We start from the raw sequence: 26,172 nt of genomic DNA, 5'->3' as shown, positions 1-26,172 counted from the left end.
AGAATATACTAACATTCCTGTGTAAATTCATCTCTGTTTCAGTACCTCAACATTAATTCTGAAATCGTTTCTCATATGTCTGCTAAAACACCAGATGTTGCTGTGATTAATGAGGAGTGTAGAAAGTTTGTTTTTTTGGAGTTTTGATGCTTTTTTTATTGTATTGTGGAGGATTTTTTGATTAATGTAATTAAATATCAATCACTCCTAAATACCATTTCAGAAATAGGTTATCGAGGCAGATTATTTGTTTTTATATGTGGCAGCTTAGGACAGACACACACAGGTTGGTTGTAAGAGCTGTAAGTTGTAAGTTGTTGGTTGTAACAACTTGGGATGCCCAAAAAGAGGGCTAAATGGCTGGCAAAATACTGTGCTTTGTCTTCTGTCATAGGCATTCGTCATATATGGAGGAGACGGTGTTATTTATACCCATAACAACTGAGTGATGTGCTTAGTATTGTAAAGACCTGTTGCATGTCACTGGTCCATGATTTTGTACATGTATTTAACTGCATCTATAATATTTATGTCTCTGTAAGTTAATTCTTTTGAGTGGACTTAAATTGTTAAATTTTGAGTGTGAATGTGTGTGTGAGTGTGTGTGTGAGTGTGAATGTGTGTGTGTGTGTGTGTGTGTGTGTGTGTGTGTGTGTGTGTGTGTGTGTGTGTGTGTGTGTGTGTGTGTGTGAGAGAGTGGTGTGTGTGTGTGTCACGTGTGTGCGTGTGTGTGTGTGTGTGTGTGTGTGAGAGAGTGTGTGTGTGTGTGTGTGTGTGTGTGTGTGTGTGTGTGAGAGAGTGTCTGTGTGTGTGTGTGTGTGTGTGTGTGTGTGTGTGTGTGTGTGTGTGTGTGTGTGTGAGAGAGAGAGAGAGTGTGTGTGTGTGTGTTGTGTTGTGTGTGAGTGTGAGTGTGTGTGTGTGTGTGTGTGTGTGTGTGTGTGTGTGTGTGTGTGTGTGTGAGAGAGAGAGAGAGTGGTGTGTGTGTGCGTGCAAGTGTGTGTGTGTGTGTGTGAGTGTGAGTGTGAGTGTGTGTGTGTGTGTGTGTGTGTGTGTGTGTGTGTGTGTGTGTGTGTGTGTGTGTGTGTGTGAATCTCATAGTCAAGTCACCTTTATTTATATAGTGCTTAATACAGTACTTATTGAGTCAACGCAGCTTTACAGAGTCAAACAGGAAAATAGTTTGTCAATAATGCAAGAAGACAATATGAAAAAGTGTTTTTTTTCATACATCAGTCCTGTTGTGCTCACAAGAATCACAAGGTTTCCTAATGCTGCTTCCAATAGAAATCCAACACTACTGCGGTTGTGATTGTTTGTTTGTTTACCTTATTTAGTTAAAGTAACTCATTCAAGATTACTCGTGATTCCTTACCTATGTGTAACAAACTGCATTAATCCCAAAGAGCCCAATGAACTCTGGGGTTTGTGGTCGGCCTGAAGAAAAATGTTATTATTTACTCCTGTTTTCAACCTTGTATGACTTTTTTTTCTTCCAGGATAGTTTCCTTTTAAGAGTAAACCTCTGTTGTGCAGCTCTTTGCATGCCAAAAAACATTGGCTGTGTTTGTGACATTTATGCTGTATTGTAGGTGATTGGTAATAAGATGACGTCTCTGAACCTGGCCACCATATTCGGGCCGAACCTACTGCACAAGCAGAAGAGCTCAGAGAAGGAGTTCAGCGTGGAGAGCTCGGCGCGGATGGAGGACAGCGCCGCCATCATCAGCGTGGTGCAGCACATGATCGACACGCACCAGTCCCTGTTCACGGTACATCACACACGCAACATGACCTTAAGAGTGAGATATGACGATGTTCTGCCAGAGAAAATACAACAATAAAAATAAATCACCACTTCCATGGCTGTTTGTTATGACAGTTTTATGAAAGTGCTGGAGATGTAGTTTATGCTGCTCAGTCCTCTGGCATGTCCAAAAAAGGGCTGCTGAGATGATTTGGACCATTTCCGTTTGAATGAAGGACAAGTATGCTTGCAGAATAGAAACATATGCAGCTTTTAGGCAGATTGCACTCTGCAACAGGGGAATATTATACATGTTTATTTATTGTTTGTTTGTTTGTCCCAGTGTTACTAATCATAGTTTAATCCTAATTTAGTTTTATAATTTAAATTCTATATTTAATATCATATTTAATTAATTACATTTTTATCACTCTCATTAATCATGATAATGAATGAATGATTTATTTAACTTTTCCCCCCTGTGGTCCTAATATTACTAATCATAATTATGGCATAATTTAGTTATACCATTTTAACTATATATTTAATATCATATTTAGTTAATTACATTTTTATGTTTACATATTTATATTACGTATTTTTACATATTGCATATTTATACCATTTTTTATTAGAAATGATTTTTAAACAGATTGTATCCTTGAAATATTTATTTATGTATTTATTTATTTCCTAAATGGTCCCAGTGTTACTAATAATAATTAAGTGTTAATGTAGTTTTATTATTTAAATTATATATTTATTATCAAATTTAATTAAATAATTTCATATTTATATTTTAAATATACATCTAATTTTTTACACTTTGTTGACCATGGGAATGAATTAATGATTTATTTTTTATTCCCCCCTCTATATGGTCCCAGTGCTACTAATCATAATTAAATCTTAATTTAGTTTTATTATTAAAATTTCATATTTAATATCATATTTAATTAAAAAATTTCATGTTATCTTTTTTTTTTTTTTTACATCTGATTTTTCACACTCTCTCTCAGACCTTCTGATTGAACCATGTTTTGCTGTTCTGTCTAAGATTTCAATATTACCTTCACATGTGAAATAAGTACAAGTCAAACGAGTAAGGGATAGTCTGGTTAGGCTGCACAGCTGACAGATGTCCTAACAGATATCTTCAACACCTCACTGAGCCAGGCAGTCGTCCCCACATGTCTCAAATCCACAACAATCATACCAGTACTAAAGAAATCCCCTGTGTCCTGTCTAAATGACTACTGTCCCATAGCTTTGACTCCAATCATGATGAAGTGCTTTGAGAGGTTAGTCATACACAACATCAAATCCAGCCTCCCCAACACACTCGACCCGCTCCAGTTTGCATACCACCCAAACCGCACTACAGACGATGCAATCTCCTCCACCCTCCACCTGGCTCTTACCCACCTAGAAAATAAAGACTAATATGTTAGAATGCTGTTCATCGACTTCAGCTCAGAATTCAACACAATAATCCCACAACAGCTCATTAATAAACTAAACCTGCTGGGCCTAAATACCTCCCTCTGTAATTGGTCCTGGACTTTCTGACTGGAAGACCTCAGTCAGTCCGTGTCGGCCACAACACCTCGAGCACTACCACACTGAGCACAGGTGCCCCACAAGGCTGTGTGCTCAGCCCGCTGCTCTTCACGCTGCTGACCCATGGCTGCACTGCCAAGTTCACGTCATCAAGTTTGCGAAAGTGACACAACAGCGATGAAACAAACTACAGAGAGGAAGTGGCGTGGCACTAACAACCTGTCTCTCAATGTGTCTCTCACCAAACACCCCCCAACCTTACCACATCACAGGAAAAACTGTCTGAAACTTTCTTTTTTTTTTCCTTTCTTTTTTTTTGCAATTTGAAGTGTGCTACACACAGGTGGGTGGGCCTGTACAAACCACCTTCAGTAACACACTGTCCTTTATAAGCACTAGACACTTTTCACACACTGCTGTGTGTACATAATCCCACAAAAGACTCAGTAATATATGTATGTTTACATGCTCATGCACTATAAATCATCTTGCACTGTTCCCCAGCCAGCTGCTTGACTTACGATGTTTCTCTTTGCACATGTACAGTATTTATGTGAAGCATTCGTATAGCTTGTATTTTTTAGTTTATGTATAGGTAAACATTTATATATAGTATATATTTATAGTCAAAATCTGTCAGTAGGTTAGTTGTGTATAAGTTTGTACTGTTTTACTTTAGTGTTGTATGTCTGTATTTATGTAGCACCGTAGTCCTGTGAGGCACGACATTTCGTTCCACTGCATTTCCACACATGTAGCGAAATGACAGTAAAGCTCAACTTGACTTGAACTTGACTTGTTAGTGTGAACTAGTTTCCCCTGCTGGCAGACGCTGTAACTACACCGTTACTTGCACTAAAGCATCTTTCCCTATTCACATCTAACCATATATTCTGAAGAAACCAATCGGACTTAGGTTATCCATCACAGATATAATTATACTAATATTTAAATACTGTTATAGTATTTTTTATATTTTGAATTAGCATTTATATTTATATTTTACTTCACTTTAATTTAGTCATTTTTTGATTTTATCTTATAAATAATAGTTTTACTTTTAGTTAACAATTACACTGGCCAGGATGGGATATTTTTGTAGCTTAATTTCAATACATGTTTTGTTTTTGTTTTCTTTTCCATTGTGGAAGAAGTTTTGATTGAGTTCCAGTATCATCATAAATAAAGCGTTTTTATCTCAGATGATGAATGAAGGTTTGTGTCCTCATGATATGAGCTCTTTAAAGTCACTTGTAAGTAAGTGTCTTGTCAAACTGTAGTGATTTTGAGTCGGCTGTGCATTGGAATGCATCTCTCAATGCGTTCTAAATGTAAAAAGATCGTATTCCTTGTAAAGAGTTTAAGCTAAAGCCCTAATGCTTGTTCTTTGGCAGTAAAGCTGTGTGTGTGTGTCAGTGGTTGGACTGGACTCAGTTGTGTTTTGAAGGATCGTGTTGATGTGATTTGTGCCACAGATCTCAGCGGAGCTGCAGAACGAACTTCTGCTGAGTTTGCTGGACACAGACAGTGATGTGGTGCATTATCTGCTGAGGAGGAAAACACCACAGTGTGAGTAAGTGAACAACAAGACTGACAAGTCATTACACCTGACACATCTACTGATTCATCGTCAATAGACAATAATTGTGCAGTAATAATGGGTATGCACCACAGTGTGAGTAAGTGTGTTGTGTTATGTTATGTTATGTTATGTTATGTTATGTTATGTTATGTTATGTTATTAATTTTCAAAGCATTATAGTAAATTATATGGGCCTATTTTATTACAATTCTTCTATTATATATTATATACGGTTCCAAGTTAAAAAAAGAAGAAGAAGAAGAAAGATTATAAAAACATACATATTAGATATATTATATTTATATATACACAGGTATATATACATTTATATATATATATATATATATATATATATACATATATATATATAACACGACACAAACATAGTCAAAGGTCTTCCTTCATACTAAATCAGACTGCATTATAGTATATTATATTATATTATATTATTATTATATTATATTATATTATATTATATTATATTATACTTTAGTATAGGCGATTTTTGAAATAATTAAAGTATAAATTATGTAATTATTTTTCACAGCTCTATATGGGCCTGTTTTATTATAATTTTTTAATATTATTATACAACTTGTCCAAGTTTTTAAAAAGAAACTATTAGACTTAGAGTGTGACATGAATAAAATAGTACTAATATAATATAATATAATATAATATAATATAATATAATATAATATAATATAATATAATATAATATAATATAATATAATATAATATAATATAATGAATTTTCACAGCAATAAAGTAAATCATAAGTGTCTATTTTATTATCATTTGTATTATTATATTATAAATAGTTCAAGTTTTGTTAACGACTTGTGCTGGATGCTGAGTCTTGTCCCGCTGTGTCTGCTGAGTGTGGAGAAATCTCTCCGTATGATAACAACTCTCCGGTGCTCTCCGAGTGGTTTCATCCATCAGGACTGGAGCATCAGAGTCCCACGAACCTCCAGCATGCTCTCGAGAGGAACAACACTGTGAACTTCTGCCTCTCACCCTCAGAAGCCGGCGCCGGTGGGTTTATTCACTAATGAAGAGACGTCAGTGATACTGACCACCTGATTTAAATTAAACTCATACAAATAGTGGTCTACATCTGAATCACACAAGAAGCTCTCAGTGAATGGAGTTTGTAGTTAGGTTATTGCTATTGATACTCTAATAAGCACAAAATACACAGCACAAATATTGGGTAAAATAGTCATTTTAATTAGATCAAACCAGGGTTATCATACAGTAGTTCATTAAAACTTAAACCATAGAAAAACCTTTGTCATTTAAAATAAATTACATTTTAACCTAAACAAAATAAAATATAAAAAAGCTTTGTTTAATATTCAATCATTAATAATAATAATTATAATAATTATTGTTATTATTATTTGTTGTTGTTGTTTCATCTAGTTGCCAAGGCAACATTTCACATTGTCATTTAGTTTAATTTCATGCCTTTTTGTGACAACTTACCCCATATATTGTGACAACAATAATGCTAAAAGAAATAATATAATCTTATTTAATTTCAGTTAGATCACAAGGAAACTTTTTTTTATTATTTAGTTAAATTTATAGTAAAATAGTTAAAACTGAAATAAAAATTAATAATAAAAAATGGATTATAAAATTACAATAAATAATTTTTTTTAATTGGATGAAAATGTTTATAAATTTAAGGAAGAAATAAAACGTATGATCAAAAAACTCAAAAACAATAAATCACCTGGTATGGATGGGTTTCCTGAGGAATTTTATAAATGTTTTCAGGCAGAGATCATTATGGAAAGAGTGTTTAATCATGCTTTAAGAGAGACAGACCCAGGAGACAGGCTGAGGCAATTATCTCTGTGATATATAAGGATGGGAAAGATCCTAAGCATTGCGCCTGTTACAGACCAATAAGTTTACTGTGTAATGATGTTAAGATACTAAGTGCAATATTGGCAAGACGACTTCAGATGATTATTAAATAAAGTAATTAATGCAGATCAAACAGGATTTATACCTGGACGTCATGGAATAAATAATATAAGGCGTACTCTAAATATAATGTCAATAGCTCAAACTCGGGTGGACTGGGTGTTCTTGCAGCATGTCCTCAATGAGATGGGGTTTGATAACATGTTAATGGTTATATCTCGGACAGTTTTCAGCTGGTTAATGGTTATATCTCGGACAGTTTTCAGTCGCCTCTTTTTAATTCAGATGATTATTAATAAAGTAATTAATATTTATTCATATTTAGTAATTATTATTCGTTATATTATTTATTGGGGTCTCTGGGTATTATGTAAACTAGTTAATGAATTGATTCATGATGATGAAGGGAAACTGGCCAGCTGAACTGAACGAGATGGTTAAATTTAATTTTCCAACCCAGGGATTTCGATATCTGTGCATCATAATTACTCCGGACACCTCTCAGCTGTATAAGGCTAATTATGGAAAATTGGTTGATCAGATTCAATTGGATCTGGAAAAATGGGAAATACTGCCACTTTCCTTTTTTTGGAAGGATTGAAACAGTCAGAATGAATATTCTTCCCAGATTGTTATATTTCAGTCCCTCCCTGTTTGGATTCCAGTGGCCACCTTCAAAAAAATGCAAAAGATGATATCAGTTTTTATTTGGCAACGGAAAAAGCCCAGAATAAAAATTCTCACAACTAACTAGTAGTAAAGCACAAGGAGGTCTGAACCTTCCTAATTTGAAACTGTATTACTGGGCAGCACAATTTCATGGGGCAGTTGAGTGGTTAAGAAATAATGAAGATACAATGTCTTAGGAGCAAAGTTCATGCAACAGGGTGTCGATCCAGGCATTGTTATTTTGTTCTAAACAAACTTGGAATAAGCTGAAAATTAGTAATATCTGGATGAGGTGCACCCGGGGGGGTTTGCTTGGGGTAAGATAAACGCCCCCTAATCTATATCCAGAGCAATGAAGGTTACAGAAATATTCGATTTTTTACCAGTGAAATTAGATCTAGGATTTAAAGAATGGGAAAGTATAGACCTAATTTTTATCGATGATATGTTTGAGGCGGAGTTTCTGAAGTCATATACACAGTTACAAGACAAATATGGGTTAGCCTCAAAAGACTTTTACAAATTTCTACAATTAAGAAGTTACTTAATGTCTCATAAAGAATGGTCACTTCTTAAAAGGCAACCTAATGAGCTTTATTTTTTATTTATAGATGAAAGTAAAAATTTGATATGTTAGTGTCATAGTTGTACAAGTGTCTACAACCAGTTATGTCAGGGAGTACTCTTGAAGTAAAGGAGAAGTGGGAACTGGAGATGAATACAATTATTGAGGATAACACCTAGAAACAAGTATGCGAGGATGGACATAAGTTAACCAGAGGTCCATTATGGAAAGAATTTTATTGGAACGTGAACTTTACTTTCCTGAACTCCTTTCATTATTACAAATTTGATAAGACTAAAACAAATTTATGTCGGAGGGGATGTGGACAAATTGGGGATCACACACATATTTTTTGGGATTGCCCTAAATTGAAAGCATACTGGGAGGGAATCCGGGAGGAATTGTCTAACCTTTTGCAAACTTATATAATATGGGATCCACTGATCTTTATCTTCGGAGTGCTCCCTCCAAGTATCCGGGAGGAACTGTCTAACCTTTTGCAAACTTATATATTATTGTGTGGGGTGTTTTTTTTATTTGAATAGGACAAAGGTTTGCCGAACTGTTCTCTGTTTACTGTTCTGCTTTATTTAATTTTATGTATTTAATTTTATTTTTTGTAAAATAAATTTTGTATATTTATTTTATTATTTTTCACTCTCTCTCTTTTTTTCATATCAATATCTGGTAACTAATGTGGAAAGCTTTGAATGTAAAGTTTACATGGATATGTTATACTATATATTGTAAAGCTTATAACATAAATAAATAAAAAAAATTACAAAAAAAAAAACAACAACATTTCTATATATTGTATATATAATATATTATATTATATTATATTATATTATATTATATTATATTATATTATATTATAGTAAAAAATACTTTTTGTTATATTATTATTGTTATTTGTATTGTTTGATTTTATTATTATTTGTGTTTTTTAATTAAATAAAATTAACAATATTAATAAAAAATTTAATAGTAAATCAAGTCACACTGGATTTTTTTTATGAATTCTTTTATGAAATTCTTTCCAAATAGCAATATATATATATATATATATATATATATATATATATATATATATATATACAGGTCCTTCTCAAAAAATTAGCATATTGTGAAAAAGTTCATTATTTTCCATAATGTAATGATAAAAATTAAACTTTCATATATTTTAGATTCATTTTCCACACCAACTGAAATATTTCAGGTCTTTTATTGTTTTAATACTGATGATTTGGCATACAGCTCTGAAAACCCAAAATTCCTATCTCAAAAAAATTAGCATATCATGAAAAAGGTTCTCTAAAACGAGCTATTAACCTAATCATCTGAATCAACTAATTAACTTTAAACACCTGCAAAAGATTCCTGAGGCTTTTTAAAAACTCCCAGCCTGGTTCATTACTCAAAACCGCAATCATGGGTAAGACTGCCGACCTGACTGCTGACCAGAAGGCCATCATTGACACCCTCAAGCGAGAGGGTAAGACACAGAAAGAAATTTCTGAACGAATAGGCTGTTCCCAGAGTGCTGTATCAAGGCACCTCAGTGGGAAGTCTGTGGGAAGGAAAAGTGTGGCAAAAAACACTGCACAATGAGAAGAGGTGACCGGACCCTGAGGAAGATTGTGGAGAAGGACCAATTCCAGACCTTGGGGGACCTGCGGAAGCAGTGGACTGAGTCTGGAGTAGAACCATCCAGAGCCACCGTGCACAGGCGTGTGCTTTTGAACCAGAAACAGCGGCAGAAGCGCCTGACCTGGGCTACAGAGAAGCAGCACTGGACTGTTGCTCAGTGGTCCCAAAGTACTTTTTTTTCGGATGAAAGCAAATTTTGCATGTCATTCGGAAATCAAGGTGCCAGAGTCTGGAGGAAGACTGGGGAGAAGGAAATGCCAAAATGCCTGAAGTCCAGTGTCAAGTACCCACAGTCAGTGATCGTCTGGGGTGCCATGTTCAGCTGCTGGTGTTGGTCCACTGTGTTTTATCAAGCGCAGGGTCAATGCAGCTAGCTATCAGGAGATTTTTGGAGCACTTCATGCTTCCATCTGCTGAAAAGCTTTATGGAGATGAAGATTCTGTTTTTCAGCACGACCTGGCACCTGCTCACAGTGCCAAAACCACTGGTAAATGGTTTTACTGACCATGGTATTACTGTGCTCTATTGGCCTGCCAACTCTCCTGACCTGAACCCCATAGAGAATCTGTGGGATATTGTGAAGAGAAAGTTGAGATACGCAAGACCCAACACTCTGGATGAGCTTAAGGCCGCTATCGAAGCATCCTGGGCCTCCATAACACCTCAGCAGTTGCCACAGGCTGATTGCCTCCCATGCCACGCCCCCGGATTGAAGCAGTCATTTTTGCTGCAAAAGGATTCCTGACCAAGTATTGAGTGCCATAACTGAACATAATTATTTGAAGGTTGACTTTTTTTGTATTAAAAACACACTTTTTTCTTTTATTGGTCGGATGAATATGCTAATTTTTTGAGATAGGAATTTTGGGTTTTCATGAGCTGTATGCCAAAAAAATAATCACAGTATTACAAAACAAATTAAAAGACCTGAAATATTTCAGTTGGTGTGCAATGGATCTAAAATATATGAAAGTTTACATTTTTATCATTACATTATGGAAAATAATTGAACTTTTTTTCACAATATGCTAATTTTTTTTTTGAGAAGGGACCTGTATATAATATATATATAATCATATATATATATATCTATATATATATATATATACTGTATATTAACCTTTCTTAATTGTTTTAACTCATCACAGCACAAAATCTGATTGCTTTCTGCTGCATTCATGTATTGCTGTCTTCTAAATGTGTTGACATGAACCAGCACAGGTTTTATGAGAGTTGTACGTGTCAGTAATGAATATTGTCTTCTCCTCAGGGGAAACCATACATGATAACGCTCGTATCTGGCGAACACGACACGCTCTTCTGTCAGGACTTCATGACAAACTCCTCACAGGTACAAACACGAAACAAAATACATCATTCAAAAAAAATATGCATGACAGTTTTAGTACTTTTGAAGAAGAGCCACATAATTTATCCTGTATTATGCAATACACTCTGTATTTTAGACAGTTGAAGTTATTTTAATCAAAGGGAAACACATTAGGCACATTAACATTTTGTCTTTAAACACTGGACTTTTGTTGTTTTGATATTTTGATACAATATCAATCTTTATTATTTATTAAAGCTTTTAAATGGTTAAATAGTGAAATTTCATGACTGTATCCTTGGTTAAAATATATTATTTTTTAACAACATATGTGTGCTGAATTTTGGCGTCAATTAAAAAAATGTAATTTACTGTAGGGATGCAACGATACCATTTTTCAGAACCGATCTGATCCGAGATTCTGAAAATTCTGAGTTTCTGAGTGTTGATACTGATATGATATGATATACCAGTAGAGAATTTTTATTTTATTTTTCTTTTTTTTCTTTTTTTATCAATATAGAATTTCTATACATGTGTTGACCTGATCATCACACTTTTGTGTGTTAAACACATTCTGCTAAATATAGACAAGTTCATTTTAATAAAAAACAACAAATGAAAAAATATATAATCATAATCTATGAAAAAATACTATTATAAACTCGGTTAGTGGATAATTCAGCAGCAAAAGATACTCTAGAAAAATCATGGGTGCACAATGATTTTATAAAATCTAAACATTTAGTGAAACAACATTATTTAGTGGGGAACAAATAAAAGTTATTAAGTAAAGGACTAAATCTGGTAAAATGTTACACATTGCTCTTTGTATTGTTGTAAAATACATTTATGAAAAACAAGTAAATATATCAGAAAATGCCAGTATCGGAGCCGATACTGATACTGAGTATCGGATCAATGCATCCCTAAACACAAGTTATATCTCTTGCAAAATAAAATAAATGACGTGTATTTTGAGGGTCTAAAAGCAGTTGCAATGTTTCATTCCTTTACTAAAAACTGTGCATTTATTAGACATTTTTATACATCTCTTCCAGGTCAAAATGTCCTGAATGCATTATGCAGGTTAAGAATAAGGAAATGTGTTTCTGTCCTTCAGGTTCGGATGGACACCTGTATAGACACGCCTCTTCTGATGTTTTCTACGATGACGATAATGACATGAAACCTGTGCACGAGACTCAAACGTCCCATACGAACGTCTTCGCTGAAGGTAAAGCGCACCTGCAGGTCACGAGTGCAGACGGCAGTCCTCTGAGCTCCCCACGCCATCACATGCATCCTATCGCATCGAGCCGCTGGACTGAATTTATTTCAAATCATAGGAGGTGGTGGTTCTTGGTGAAAAAGAAGACAGAATTACTTCCTTGTGCTTTCCGTGCAGCCGCGTGTCACTTCCTGTCAGGGCGCGGCGTCACACGTGCCATCCAAGAGCTTCGGAGCGGAGCAGCATCCAGACTGGCCCACAGAGAAGTGGCAAATATGGCAACTCCTGTCATCAGACAGCATAGACACACTTCCAGAGACTATGGTGTGAAACACGCAGATTACACGGACAGTTCACCCAAAAATTAACTTACTGTCATCAAAGGAAGATATTTGTAGGACACCATTGGCTTTCATTGAATGAGACATTTTTCCAGATATTTTCTTTTATTAAAGACATACAGGTTTGGAATGAGTGAAGGATGACAGATTGATCATTTTTGGGTGAACTGTCCCTTTAAGAACCTTTTAATTTGAGAGTCAATTTTTAATTGAATTGGATGCAACACACAGAATGTTGAATTAGAATTTTAATTGGAAAGAGAGGAAGCACCACAAAATGTTAGCGCATTGTTTACATATAGTTTTATAAAAAATAATTATTGATATTAAAATTTTGGATGAATATTTTAATGTTTCACATTTAATTTTATTTATCTAGGATTCATTAAATTCATCAAAAGTGACAGTTAAGACATTTGTAATGTTACAAAAGATTTTTATATTTCAAGTAAATGCTGCTCTTTTGAACTTTCAATTCATCTGTGAATCCTGAAAATGAATTTTTTTCCAGCAAACTTTCATCAGGTTCATCTGTGAATCCTGAAAAATGAAATTTTTCCACATTTATGTATTAGTTTATAATTTTGTATGTTTTTCTAGAAGAAATTTAGAATATTTTCATGATTTGTGAAGATCATGTGACTCTGAAGACTGGAGTAATGATGCTGAAAACACAGCTGCGCATCACAGAAATACATTACTGTTTAACAGAGATTCACACTGAAAACAGCTGTTATAAATTGTAATAATATTTCACATTTTTACTGTATTTTTGATCAAATAAATGCAGCCCTGGTGAGCAGAAGAGACTTCTTTCCAAAACCATGTGTTGGGTATATGAACATGGTCATTGGTAATTATACCGAAAAATTAAATGCACTAACTACTCTTTTAGCAGTTATATAAATTTATTTGAATATAATTTTATTGTTTTTGAAGTTGTATGATTTTTTTTGAACATGCTGTGTGTTGTGGCCAGTTCAGTAAGCTTAAATTCTGAATTCACTTCAGCCTCAGCTGAAGCTCAATGAATTTCTATATAGAATATATAAAATAACTGCATTTCAGTTCAGTTCCATTCAGTAGTTTGGTCATTTCCAAAGACTCTCATTTTTTTTGTTTGTGATTTTAAACACAGCAAACATTTGCGCTTTGGAGATTTAAAGATTTATTTAGCTTTATCTGTTAATAATGCCTCATATTTCCAGCTTTATCCTTCTTTTATTCATCAGTTGATTTTATCACTGATGATGTTTTAGGAAGTATTTGACTTCCTGTCATCACTTCATCATCACTTCATAAGGTAACGAGCATTTCAGATTAATTACAGTGCTGCAAACATACAGAATGTCATATTTACGAAATCCAGTGTGTTTATTTATTAATGTTATTTATTAAATTAGCCACTAGTTTGTTACCACTGTGTATAATCACCACAGAATGATTTATTTCAGAGTTAGTTTGTTGCCTCAGTATTGCTTTATCAGCATTAAATCAAATCAAATAAATCAAAATAATTTTTATCTTCACCATATTCAGATATTAAAGTCAAAATGACTCTTAATTCATGTTCCTGGTTCTATTACCTGGGATTCAGTGCACATTATTCTGAAGAAACATGTTTATCTTTATATCTTTTTTTTTTAATGTAATAATTTGCTCTGCCTTTGAAAAAAAAACTATTTTTTTGACTGAAGTTGCTGTAAATTTCCTCATCCTCAGGTCATCCAAGCTGTAGATCATAATCTATGACAATCCACAAGTAATCCACAGCACTCCAGTCCATCAGTTAACATCTGGAGAAGACACAAGCTGAAACAAATCCAGCATTAGATTACTTGTGGATTATTGTGATGTTTTTATCAGCTGTTTGGACTCTCATTCTGACGGCACCCATTCACTGCAGAGCATCCATTGCTGAGACACTGATGCAATGCTACATTTCTCCAAATCTGACGAAGACACAAACTCATCCTGATCTTTGATGACCTGAGAGTGAGCATTTTTTCAGCTAAATATCACTTTTCAGTTGAACTATTCCTTTAAATTATAACCACATGAAGAACAAAGCAATCACGTCCTGTATATGAGTTTATACATTACAAAGTGAGTTTAAGTACTTCATTATTTTCTCTGTCAGTGTTCTGTTTGATATGTGTGATATTTGTACAGCCAAGAGCAATCATTTTATAAAACAAATATATATTTTGATAATCAATGACTTTTATCCAAATAGTAGGAGAAAGACCAAAATACAGAGTATTTTAATGATGCTTATTGTGTTCCAAAAGTCTCTTTGTTTTCATCATGCAGTTCATACACAATAGAATTCGATGATACTGTTTCAAGAACCTTAGATTGGGTTTTTGGGTTGTGCTTTGTTTGTTTTTTTGCCTGTAGTCAAATGCATCTGTGTTCACAAACACAATAAAGTGAATGTCTCTCAAAGTCCATCTGTGCAACATGAAGATTTATTTTTATTCCACGTTACAGCATTGTTTTACTGTCAGTGATATACTGTTATAGTTTTTGTTAACATTTAGAATGTTTTTTTGTTATTTATTTTATTTATTTTTCATTTTATTTTTTTTTTTTATTTATTTTTCGTTTTATTTTTTATTATTTATTTATTTATTTATTTGTCATTTCTATTTAAAAAAAAACACTTTTTGTTTTTTTTTTGTGTATTTATTAAAGTTAATTTTTTTTTTTTTTTGGAAGTGATTTTTTTGTTTTTTTTTATTTTTTTTTTTTTTTTTATTGTTGACTTGATGAGTTATTTATTTTCATTTCTTTTGGTAATTGTGTTTTTTTTGTTTTTATGATAGATTGATGTTTACTGTAAATATTGTGTGTGTTCATGCTTGTCAGTTTCCTTAGGCTTTGTATTTAGTCCATTGTTTTGGTTTCCCAGAAGCAGCATGAAATCACATTCACATTCCTCCAAACAGGAAGTGACAAACAGCCGAGTGAACTGATGAAGTGAAGTGGCCAGCGAGGCTTTTGGCAGATCTTTGCTCTGTTCTGGGACTTTTGCTTTTGCCACATTTCAGTATGTTGATGATGTGACCCATTCAAGTCACACACATAAAATATTATTTATAAATGTAGACATATATAATTATATTTTAACTTTAAAATGATATTGTAAAAGTACTATATAAATATAGTCAATTAGTCATATATATATAGTATAATATCATATATATAATATATTATATATATAATATATAATATATATATAATATAATATATATATATAGGGTATTATATATATAAATTCATTAAAAGGTATTCAAAATATATTATTATTATTATTAAAAATTCAAAAAAATATATTTATGGATGGAAACATTTATAATCATTTTATTTATTTAATTTTCTGTATTTATTTTTGGAATCACCCCCTTTTAATGCATGAAAAACAGTAGCTTGAAGATTCTCCCTACACAGCAGTTTTGGTAAGAGATGATTATGTTGTAGTTTTGATTTAGTTCTTTATAATATTTCATGGTGCACGCTTGATTCACACATTTACACTGTTTCTTGTATTTTACAGGTCTTTATGAAGTATGGCTTCAGATGATTGATTACAAACATTTATTATATTCTATAAAGTAAGTTCATTTTTGTTTACTTTGTTTTTCATTGATTATGTTTACAATTTTACTACAAACATTTATTATAATTTAAATATATAATAATAATATTATATAGTTATATATATATATAGTTATCCTAATATATATATTATAATATATATATATATATTTATATTAAAAAAAACTCAGTATTTTTGTCTTTTTCCAGTACAGATATCTAAATATATCTAAAGATGCATTTCCTTGAGAAACAAAACAAACCTGAAAAACTGAAATCTGAAACATGTATCAAAATGTAATTATTTTTTGATTAAAACAAGAAAAAAAGATATATCCATGATTATGATTTTTTTCTGTCCCTATTAGCAGATATGTGTTCTTGTTTTAAGCAAAAAGTTACAAATAAATAAATAAATAAATAAATGTGTACACATATTTTGCAGTAAATCTGTTTGAGTAGTTACTAGATGATCCACTAGATGGAGACACAAGAGTTCAGTTCAATCACTAACATTAACAAACACATTCAGCATTGAAAACACTACAGTAAAGCATCACATCGTAACAAGAAAACAGTAGTTTAGATGTGTTGAGTGATTTAAAAAGTGCAAATGAAATGTTTGAGTGTTTTGACTAAAACATGACAAACCATATTGTGGTCTGAGAAATCCGGACTCCAGGATCCCGTCGGTTCCCACAGAAATGGAAAACCTGGAAAAGGCAGGGAAGTTTAAAACTGTGGTTTGCAAGCCTAGAGAAGTCAAGGAAATGTCTTGAAAAATCATGGAAATTCACTGGTGAAAATGTGGGAACTTTGATTCATGTCTCGTCAGGTCTGTTATTATGATTTCAAGGAAAATACACCTAGAAACCATGAACTGCCTCTCATGACGATCCAAACCACTGAAGGACTTTCATTCTTCTGTGAAAGACAAAAGCAGATCAGAAAGATATGTGAGCTTCTGTTGACCATACAAAAAAGATCTGTTTTCAGTGTGTTGTGTTAAAATGTAATTTATTATGTATTTAATATTTTTCAGGATTCTTTGATGAATATAAAGTTATTTTGAAACATTATAAATGTATTTACTTTCACTTTGGATCAATATAATGTGTCTAAATAAAAGCATTCATTTGTTGTTGTTGTTGTTGTTGTTGTTGTTGTTGTTGCTGTTTTTTTTAAACATCTTCCTAACCCAAATATAATTATGAATTTATACATATTAATATTTTGAATAATTATTATTAATTTTTTTTTTTTTTTTTGTGATTTTTTTTTATTATTTTTTTAATTTTAATAAATATTATTATTAATTATTATTAATAGCAAGTATATTTATTTATTTTTTAATATTTTATATTTATTATTTTTTTTTTTTTTATTTAAAATTATTGATGACAAATATATAACAAAATATGTATAGACAATTAAAATTACTGACCCCAAATATATAACAAAATATGTATAGACAATTAAAACCATATTGTACTATATAAATGTAGTGAAATAGTAAAATAGTTAAACAAAAAACATTATAATATAAAAAAACTGCATTATTAAAAAAAAAAAAATTCTAATATATATATTCTAATAATATATTTTCTTTACTATCACTTTTATCATTTAACACATCCTTGCTGAATAAAAGTATTGAGTTTAGTTAAACCATAAAGAAAAAAAAAAATGACTTACCCCAAATTATCTGACGCAGTAGTTGTATATTGTTATTAAATATTTATAATTTAAACATAAACATTCTTTTGTTTTTTTTTTTTTTTTGACTTCTTTTATTCATCAAAATCCTAAAAAATCTATCACATGTTCTGAAAAAGATAACAGCGAACTGTTTTCCAACTTTGGAATGATCATCATTTAGAATGATTTCTAAAGGATCATGATAAAGCCTAAAAGTCAGCTTTGTCACAGAAATAAATGATATTTAAAAAGTATAGATAAATTTCAAAACAATCGTTTATTAATGTAATGTAATAATATTTCATGTATTTACTGTTTTTTCTGTATTTGTGATCAAATAAATGCAGGCTTGATGAGCAGAAGAAACTTCTTTCAAAAACATTACATAAAAATAGAATGATAGTCTGTATAATGATGATAGTGATAGTGATAAAGAAAATAAAGAAAATATATTTATGACATTACTTTTCACAGCACTGTAGCTTTGCAGGGAGGTCTCTTGAAGCATCTTGGTGACCTTGCCACAGTTCTTCTGGATTGTGTCTGTCTCAGTTTGTTCTGTTTCTTTACAATTACAATTAATTGATTGTTTGGTGTTTTGAAATGTTATGTGATATTTAATAATGATACAGCAAAAGATAGAAATAACTGACTTAAAACCATTTTTAGCTTGTGAAAATATTAGTGTTTTAATCATTTTGCCCATATTATTAAATTTAGAATTTAATAAAGGTAAAATTATATTCTGACATAAGTAATGTTGTAAATTTGCTAAAAGTGATTAAAAATAGTAAGAGAGAGGGAGAATTTATATCTATGTCATTTGGAGTCATATGGAGTCATATTTCATTACATTTTTATTGTTTTTTAGAATCACCTTCCACTTTCATTGCATGGAAAACAGCAGCTTGAACATTCTTCCAATTGTCTTTTTGTGCTCAACAAATACAATACAAGACATGATCATGAATAAATGGTGACTGAATTTTCATGTCTGGATGAAGTTTTCTGCACAGAATAAGATTGTGGTCTGACACGCTGCTTTCCTGATGAAACAAGCTGAAACAAGTGGGATTCCCCTCGTCTCAAAACATGTGCTTCAGCTTTATGAGCCAATCTGCAGCACAGCTGTGTGTCGCTCTGACTAACAGTTAACCGTGATATACGGCTCAACCGACGGACGAGCATCCGCACTGATTTTTGATTTATTATGTATTCTGTTTGATGATGATTGATCATCAGACGCTGGCCTGTCACTCGAAGCTTTTCAGAGTGAAAAAATAATAATATTCTGTGAGAAAAAGATTGATTTCATCCATAAGGAATTGACTGGATCACTAAAACTGAGAGTTACCAGAATGATGGAGCTGAAAAACAGTGACAGTGAAAAAGAGTGGCTGCCAGGGACTTGCTATGCAGAGGGACTTGCTAAGACATTTATAATGTTAAAAAATATATAAATAATTACATTTGGGGACAGTAAGAATTTTTAGTAATAAAATTTTTAATTGTATAATTAATATTTGGTTCAGTATGATTTTTTTAATAATAATCATAACAAACATTATATTTATATTCATACAACAGTTCTTTCTGTTCCTTGATTCTGATTGGCTGAGAGCCTTTTCCAACGGTGCGATATGTCCAAATCCATTATAATTTCATAAATAATACTGTTTTTGTGTCACAGAATGTAGTTTTAAGAGGTTTTTTTTAGGTTAGAATGCACTTGTTTAGACTTACAGTATATACTAATAAAGATAGCTCAATAGTAGTAAAGACTTTTATATTGAAAGAGACTGAAACAAGGAAGTTATTGTTAATTTTTATAAACACCTTATAAGATGCAGCCAACAAATGCACTGAGCAGTGCTGCCATCAGAAATCACCCTTAACAGATGAAATGATAGTACGACAAAGATATCGCTTTCCTCACTGGACGTTCAAACTAATCTTTTATTTTGAATATGAGACTGAATGCAGTATCAGATGCAGGTAATCACACTCGCTCAGTCCATCTCTCTCTCATAATACACTACTACACACAAAACACTGCTTTTAATACAGTAATACAATGCAAGGGTGTAGAATTTAGTAGGGATATCCAGAGACTGCTAAATTGTCCTTAGCAATAATTTTGATCAAAGAATAAAATATATGTTTATGTAACCACTGTTATTGTAATTTTGGACTCATCTGAAATAGATCATAATATTGATATCATCTGAGAAGTTAAAGAAATACACTAGAAAACTGTACACTTTCAATGAAGCACATTTAATACATGAGCAGAGTAAGAACACATAAGAGCCGAAGTCATATCATGTTTCGACTATAGTCCGAGATATTGTCAAACGCATGAAATATTTGCAATATTAATAGGATTTGGAATTTCCAATTAATGTAGGTTTGTTACATTCATCTTAATATTAGGCCTAATATTATTAGGTTACTTTTATTATTAAATTACAATAATTAACCCCACAATAATTTCATAGCGTATCACCACATAATTGATGTACTGCGAGTGTGAGGATAATACCAGATTAGGTTATTAGCTTACTCCTCATTGAAAATGTTTTTCAAAAAGGTCTTTTAAACAAGTCTATTAATGTATACAATGATTTATAGGCCTATAATTAACATTATTAACACTGCAATCATCAGTGATAATTAAGAGCTTTATTTCAAGCACTGACTTTCAAAAACATGACAATGTGAACAAAGGCCTCCTGCAGTGAATCTATGCATTTTTGTAAGAAAAATATCCATATTCAAAACGTAATAATCACTTGAATCTAGCTTGCACTCACTGTTGTAAATGAAAGCAGTTCCGGGAGAATCACGTATGAGGTCAGCTTTGTGCATGCGCAGCTCAGAAGTGACACACGCAGAAACGTAGCAGAGAGATCAAAACAAAACAACGGTGACTAATTAGAAGTACAAAACCAGGATTTGTAAAGAAGAATGTCAGAGGATTCTGAAATAAGCCAAGAGGAAACTGGTTTTCCTTTGCTAAAGTATAAGGAAACTTTGCTTCTTTTGATCCTGTAAACAAACGTTGGTTTTCAAAAGACTCACCGGTGAATGCACAACGATGACCTCATACGTCATGCTCCCGGAGCTGCTTCTGTATACAACTGTTGGAGCAAGCTAGATTAAAGTGATTATTACTTTTTGAATATGGATATTTTTTGATTACAAAAATGCATCAGAGTCGCTACAGGAGGCCTTTGTTAACCCCCCGGAGCCATGTGAGACACTTTTTTTATGGAAGGGTGCTTTTTATTTGACTTCTTTTGGACTGAAGGAATGCAAAACCCGCTGACTGCAATGATAGAGCCTGACAAGATCAAACCCGACAGCTGAAAGTTTTCAATAAACTAGATATTCAATCGAATAAATAGGCCGACTGGATTTCATCTGAAAAGAAAAAGATCAAAGTCATATACACCTAGGATGCCTCGGTAGTAAAACGCAGCCTAATTTTCATTTTTGGGTGAACTAACCCTTTAAGTATACCATGTTTTTGTTTTGTTTTTTAGTAACCCTTTTTTTGTAGTAAATTCATGGTTGCGGTTTTCACTGTTTTAGGATTAACAAAACTTAGAACTTATATTAGAAAATAGATTTCATATACTCGTGTAGATCATCTCTGAATAAAGAAAAGAGAGATTTAGAGCCAGATTTCTGTTTATGTATATGAAATTCAGCTAGCAGGAAACACAAATTAAGTTATATTTTCCTATATTCTCTTTTAAATAGTCCAACTCTCTAAAGAAAACATCTTTAAAACAGAATGAAAAGTCACTTACAAAATGAGACTGAAAAATCTATATCAAATTCCACTTTGATCACAGTAATAAATTACATTTTAACGTTTATTCACAGAGAAATTTGTTATATGTGCAATTTTGATGTGTTTTGATTTTATAGATTTTTGCTTGGTGAGCAGAAGAGACTTATTATGTTTAATGATCATTCAGAATGAATTGAAATGCTGTTGATCAGGATTGTTCATCTTTTTGACCATCTTTATATGTAATGTTAGCAGTAAAGCATTTGCTGTAAATTGAGTTGTGGAGCCTCAGAGATCTGAATTCAGCTCTGAACAGGTCATTAAATCAGAAGAGAGGAACAGAATGAAACTATAGTTGTGTTGTTGATCAAACACTGGTTTCCTCACATCGTCACAGGAGAATTCATCTATCTGAACCTCAGAAACAATCACAGGCTTTATCCAGGCCTGAGGAGAGAGAGAGAGAGAGAGAGAGAGAGAGAGAGAGTGTGTGTGTTTGTGTGTGTGTGTGTGTGTGTGTGTGTGTGTGTGTGTGTGTGTGTGTGTGTGTGTGTGTGTGTGTGTGTGTGTGTTGGTGTGTGTGTGTGCTGTGTGTGTGGCTGTGTGTGTGTGTGTTGTGTGTGTGTGTGTGTGTGTGTGTGTGTGTGTGTGTGTGTGTGTGTGTGTGTGTGTGTCTGTGTGTGTGTGTTCCCTCGAGTGAATCCCAATCACTTCTCCAGATGTTACACTGCAGATGCTCGTTTAAAAACTCTTATTTCCATGTGTTCGATTCAAGCGTTTTCATTCGGCTTTTGTGATTCTGGATTTAGAAAAGATGTTTTTGATACTTTTAATTTTATTTTATTTTATTTTATTGTTTTTTATTTATTTTATTTTTTATTTTATTTTAATTTTTTTTTTTTTTTTGGTGCATCAAGTTAAAATAAATGAAAATTAGCAATGTTGCCTTGGCAGCTGAAATTCACCTTGGATTTTATTTGAATGTATTTTTTATTTTTATATATATATATAAATTAGCAATGTTGCCTTGTTTTTTAATGTTGTATGTAATGAATGTAGTTTTTGTGAATTTCATTTTTTTTTGTTTTTTTTATAAAAAAAAATGCCTTAACAACTAGCTGCAATAAAATGTTTTTTTGTTTCATATTTTATTTTATTTTATTTTATTTTTTGTTTTTTAGTTGGTTTGTATTTAGTTGGTTATTTTATGAGATAGTGTTAGTTGGTTTGTATTTTGTTTTTTTTTTAAAGATATGGTTTTTGGTTTTAGTTTTACTTTAATAACTCTGCCTTGAACAGCCACAAAAAAATGAGATTTTAAATGTTTTTTTTTTTAATTCTCATTTTAATTTAGATAAAGTTTGTCATTTTTTGTGTGGTTTTGTACATTTTGCATACACATTTTAAAATCATTTTTAGTTTTAGATATTTTTGTATATCAAGTTAAATTAAATGAAAATGGGAAATATTAGCAACTAACTGAAATTCATTTATGTATATATATATATATATATATATATATATATATATATATATCTATATATTAAATGTATGTATATATATATATATATATATATATCAGTAACAAAAATTTTTGTTTAGTTTAGTTTAGTTTAGTTTAGTTTTGTTTTGTTAACCAACTCTGGTTTGATTGAACACAGGAAGTGTTTTCGTACCCTTTCGTATCTCAATGATTGTAATGATTTTAGTTGGGTTTGTTTGCATGCAACATTATTTCTCCTGCTGTCTGTGATCTGTGAGCGTCCGGTTTAGAGTCATTGATCTAAAACACTCACATATTTGCCTTCCATTGGCATTAAAACATTTCTGTAAACTCGTCGTCAAGTTCATGCATGTCTGTTTTACAGCTATGAAAAACACATTTATATGGATCATTCAAACGCAGAGCAAACAAACTCTACAGAGAATCATAGCAACCCACAGCCGCATAAACACACACACACACACACACACACACACACACACACACACACACACACACACACACACACACACACACACACACACTCTCACACCCTTCCCGGCGACTGCAGGCTGAATGGAAATAATTACAGCATCAAGAGGATCTTTGATTTCGCCCCAGACTCTGCTTCTGGATGTTTTGCTTTGATTTATTTCCGGAATGATGAAATGATTTCTTCATGCACTGTTTTATTGTAAATTATACTTTAAACAAGTGTTATTTAAGTATCATTATTTATTTGTTTTTATAGTTTCTGTTTTCATTTAAATTTTTGTTAAACTTTTAGTAATTTTGTGTTTTGTCAATTTTTTTAGTTTTGGTCTATATTCTATAGCTTTTAATCTTTTTTTATTTAGGTTATAGTTGTTTTATATAATTATTATATAAAGTTTATTATATAATTCATAATGTTAAACTAAATGAAAGTGAGAAATGTTGTTTCAACAAAATTATTGTATTTTATATTTTATTTTATTTTAGTTAAAGATTTAGTAATTTTGTTTATACTGTTTTTATTTTTTAATTTACTTTTCAGTTATTTTAGTACATCAAGTTAAACTAAATGAAAATGTAAAATGTTTTCTTGGCTACTTTAGATAATTTGTTGGCTTTTTTAATTCTTTTTTTATTTTTAGTTATTTTAGTATATTAAATTAGTTAAACTGAAAATGTTAAATGAAAATGAGAAATTCGGACTTGGCAACTGAAAAAAGTAAAAACAAGTTGATTTTATTTTGTTTTATTATTTTATTTTATTTTATTTTATTTTTAAGAAGTTTTTTTTGTTAACATTTAAGTTAATTTAATTTTGTTTCAAGTAATACAATAATAACCCACCCTTAAACAACAACAACAAATATTTTTGATTTCATATATATATATATATATATAATATATCTATATATCTATGTCATATATATATATATATATATATATATATATATATATTATATATATATATATATATATATATATATATATAGATATATGATATATATATATATATATATATATTAGATATATATATATTACATTTTTTATATAATATTAAAGTTTTAGGATTTAAGGAATTAATTTTCTTTTTATTTTGTCTGTATTGTTTTATTTTTTATTTCAGTTTTAGTTATTTTAGATCTTAGCTAAATTAAAATGATTTTTTAATGATTTTAGTTTTCATTAACTATAATAACCCTGTCTTGGACAGCCACAGAAGTCATGATTTTGACCGTCTGCAGGGTGTCTGGGAGCGCCTCGTAGAGACAGATGATAATCATGCGGAGCGGCAAAAAGCAGGAAAGTTTCTTTATAGTCGTTGAGAATCAGGGAAATTCCTGCGACTGTCTCCGCGGCTCCGGCTGCTGTTTATAGCTCTGTTTCCACTCGCATTGAACCCAAACCACCAAATGTTCTGCAGCAGGACTTTATAGAGATTCTTCTCCACATGCTGAGAATTCAGAGCAGCAAGTGTGTGCAAACCATTCACTCTGGTCATCAAGATCCTGAACAAACAACTAAAAACACAACAGCACAAACAGTGTGACTTCATTCCCAACCTACATTATATCCAGTCTAAATTAGAGTGGTCTTACATTATATCCAGTCTAAAAAGACTTCTTCCTTCTTGAATTTCTGACAGTCAAAATGTTGGAATAATTAGGTTTGTTGATGTTTCAGAAGCAAGCCTCTTCTACTCACCACTGCTTTTATTTGTTTAAAAATACAGTAAAATCTGTAATATTGTGAAATATTATTGCTGTTTTCTGTTTTCTATGTGAATATATGTTAAAATGTAATTTATTTCTGTGATGCGCAGCTGTATTTTCAGCATCATTTACTCCAGTCTTCAGTTTCACATGATCTTCAGAAATCATTCTAATATTACATTTTAAATTGTAATAATATTTACATTTTAATAATTATTTTTAAATTGTAATATTAATTCACATTATTATTATTATTATTATTATTATTATTATTATTATTATTATTATTATTATTATTATTATTATTATTTTACTGTAGTTTTGGTAAGGAGGGGACACTTCTTTGAAAAAACCTTGCTCTTATTCATTCATTCAGTTATGTTTGTTTGTTTATAACCTAATAAATTACATTTTATTTGTTTATTAATATTATTTCTTATAATAATGAATTTAAATGTAATAATTATAATACTTTTATTTAAATTAAATACATTTATTTAATTCAATTAATTAAATTCAATTTAAATCTAATTAATAATAAAAAATAAATAAATAAGTTTAATAAGTGAAATTTATTATAATATTGGTGATAATAAATAATATTCAAAAAATTATAAGAAGAACTACCTCTGTACATTTATTTATTTAGTTTTAGTTTTATTTTGGTTTTTAGACCAGAGTCGTGATCACTTTGTCACAGCTGTTAAATTCTCCTTTTGTGCATAGAAGAAATACTTTAAATAAGTATGAGTGTGTGTTACACTAGTAAGGGTT

The 26,172-nt window shown here is 31.4% G+C and overlaps 2 protein-coding genes across 2 annotated transcripts in view; both read left to right on the top strand.

Moving 5' to 3' along the window:
• Nucleotides 1–4,919, top strand: part of LOC109113712 (rho GTPase-activating protein 6-like) — a 30,561-nt gene extending 25,642 nt beyond the window's left edge. The window contains exons 9-10 of the mRNA XM_042731918.1: nucleotides 1,590–1,769; nucleotides 4,780–4,919. Coding sequence (XP_042587852.1) covers nucleotides 1,590–1,769; nucleotides 4,780–4,881 — 282 coding nt within the window. The 3' untranslated portion in view covers nucleotides 4,882–4,919. The remainder of the gene's footprint in view (nucleotides 1–1,589; nucleotides 1,770–4,779) is intronic.
• Nucleotides 4,920–4,961: 42 nt separating this feature from the next.
• On the top strand, nucleotides 4,962–12,641 carry LOC109098361. Its single transcript, XM_042730445.1, has 4 exons — nucleotides 4,962–4,979; nucleotides 5,768–5,924; nucleotides 10,983–11,063; nucleotides 12,166–12,641. The coding sequence occupies exons 1-4, from the start codon at nucleotides 4,962–4,964 to the stop codon at nucleotides 12,639–12,641; spliced, it is 732 nt and encodes a 243-aa protein (XP_042586379.1).
• Nucleotides 12,642–26,172: the final 13,531 nt, after the last annotated feature.

This window comes from Cyprinus carpio, chromosome B9, assembly GCF_018340385.1.
Source record: "Cyprinus carpio isolate SPL01 chromosome B9, ASM1834038v1, whole genome shotgun sequence".
NCBI classification, from domain to species: domain Eukaryota; kingdom Metazoa; phylum Chordata; class Actinopteri; order Cypriniformes; family Cyprinidae; genus Cyprinus; species Cyprinus carpio.
This window is presented reverse-complemented; position numbering and strand designations above follow the sequence as displayed.

Coding starts and splice junctions, on each gene's coding strand:
- LOC109098361 (XM_042730445.1), top strand. Junction 5,925..10,982: donor ACCCTCAGAAGCCGGCGCCG/GTGGGTTTATTC, acceptor TCTTCTCCTCAG/GGGAAACCATACATGATAAC. Junction 11,064..12,165: donor TCATGACAAACTCCTCACAG/GTACAAACACGA, acceptor TCTGTCCTTCAG/GTTCGGATGGACACCTGTAT.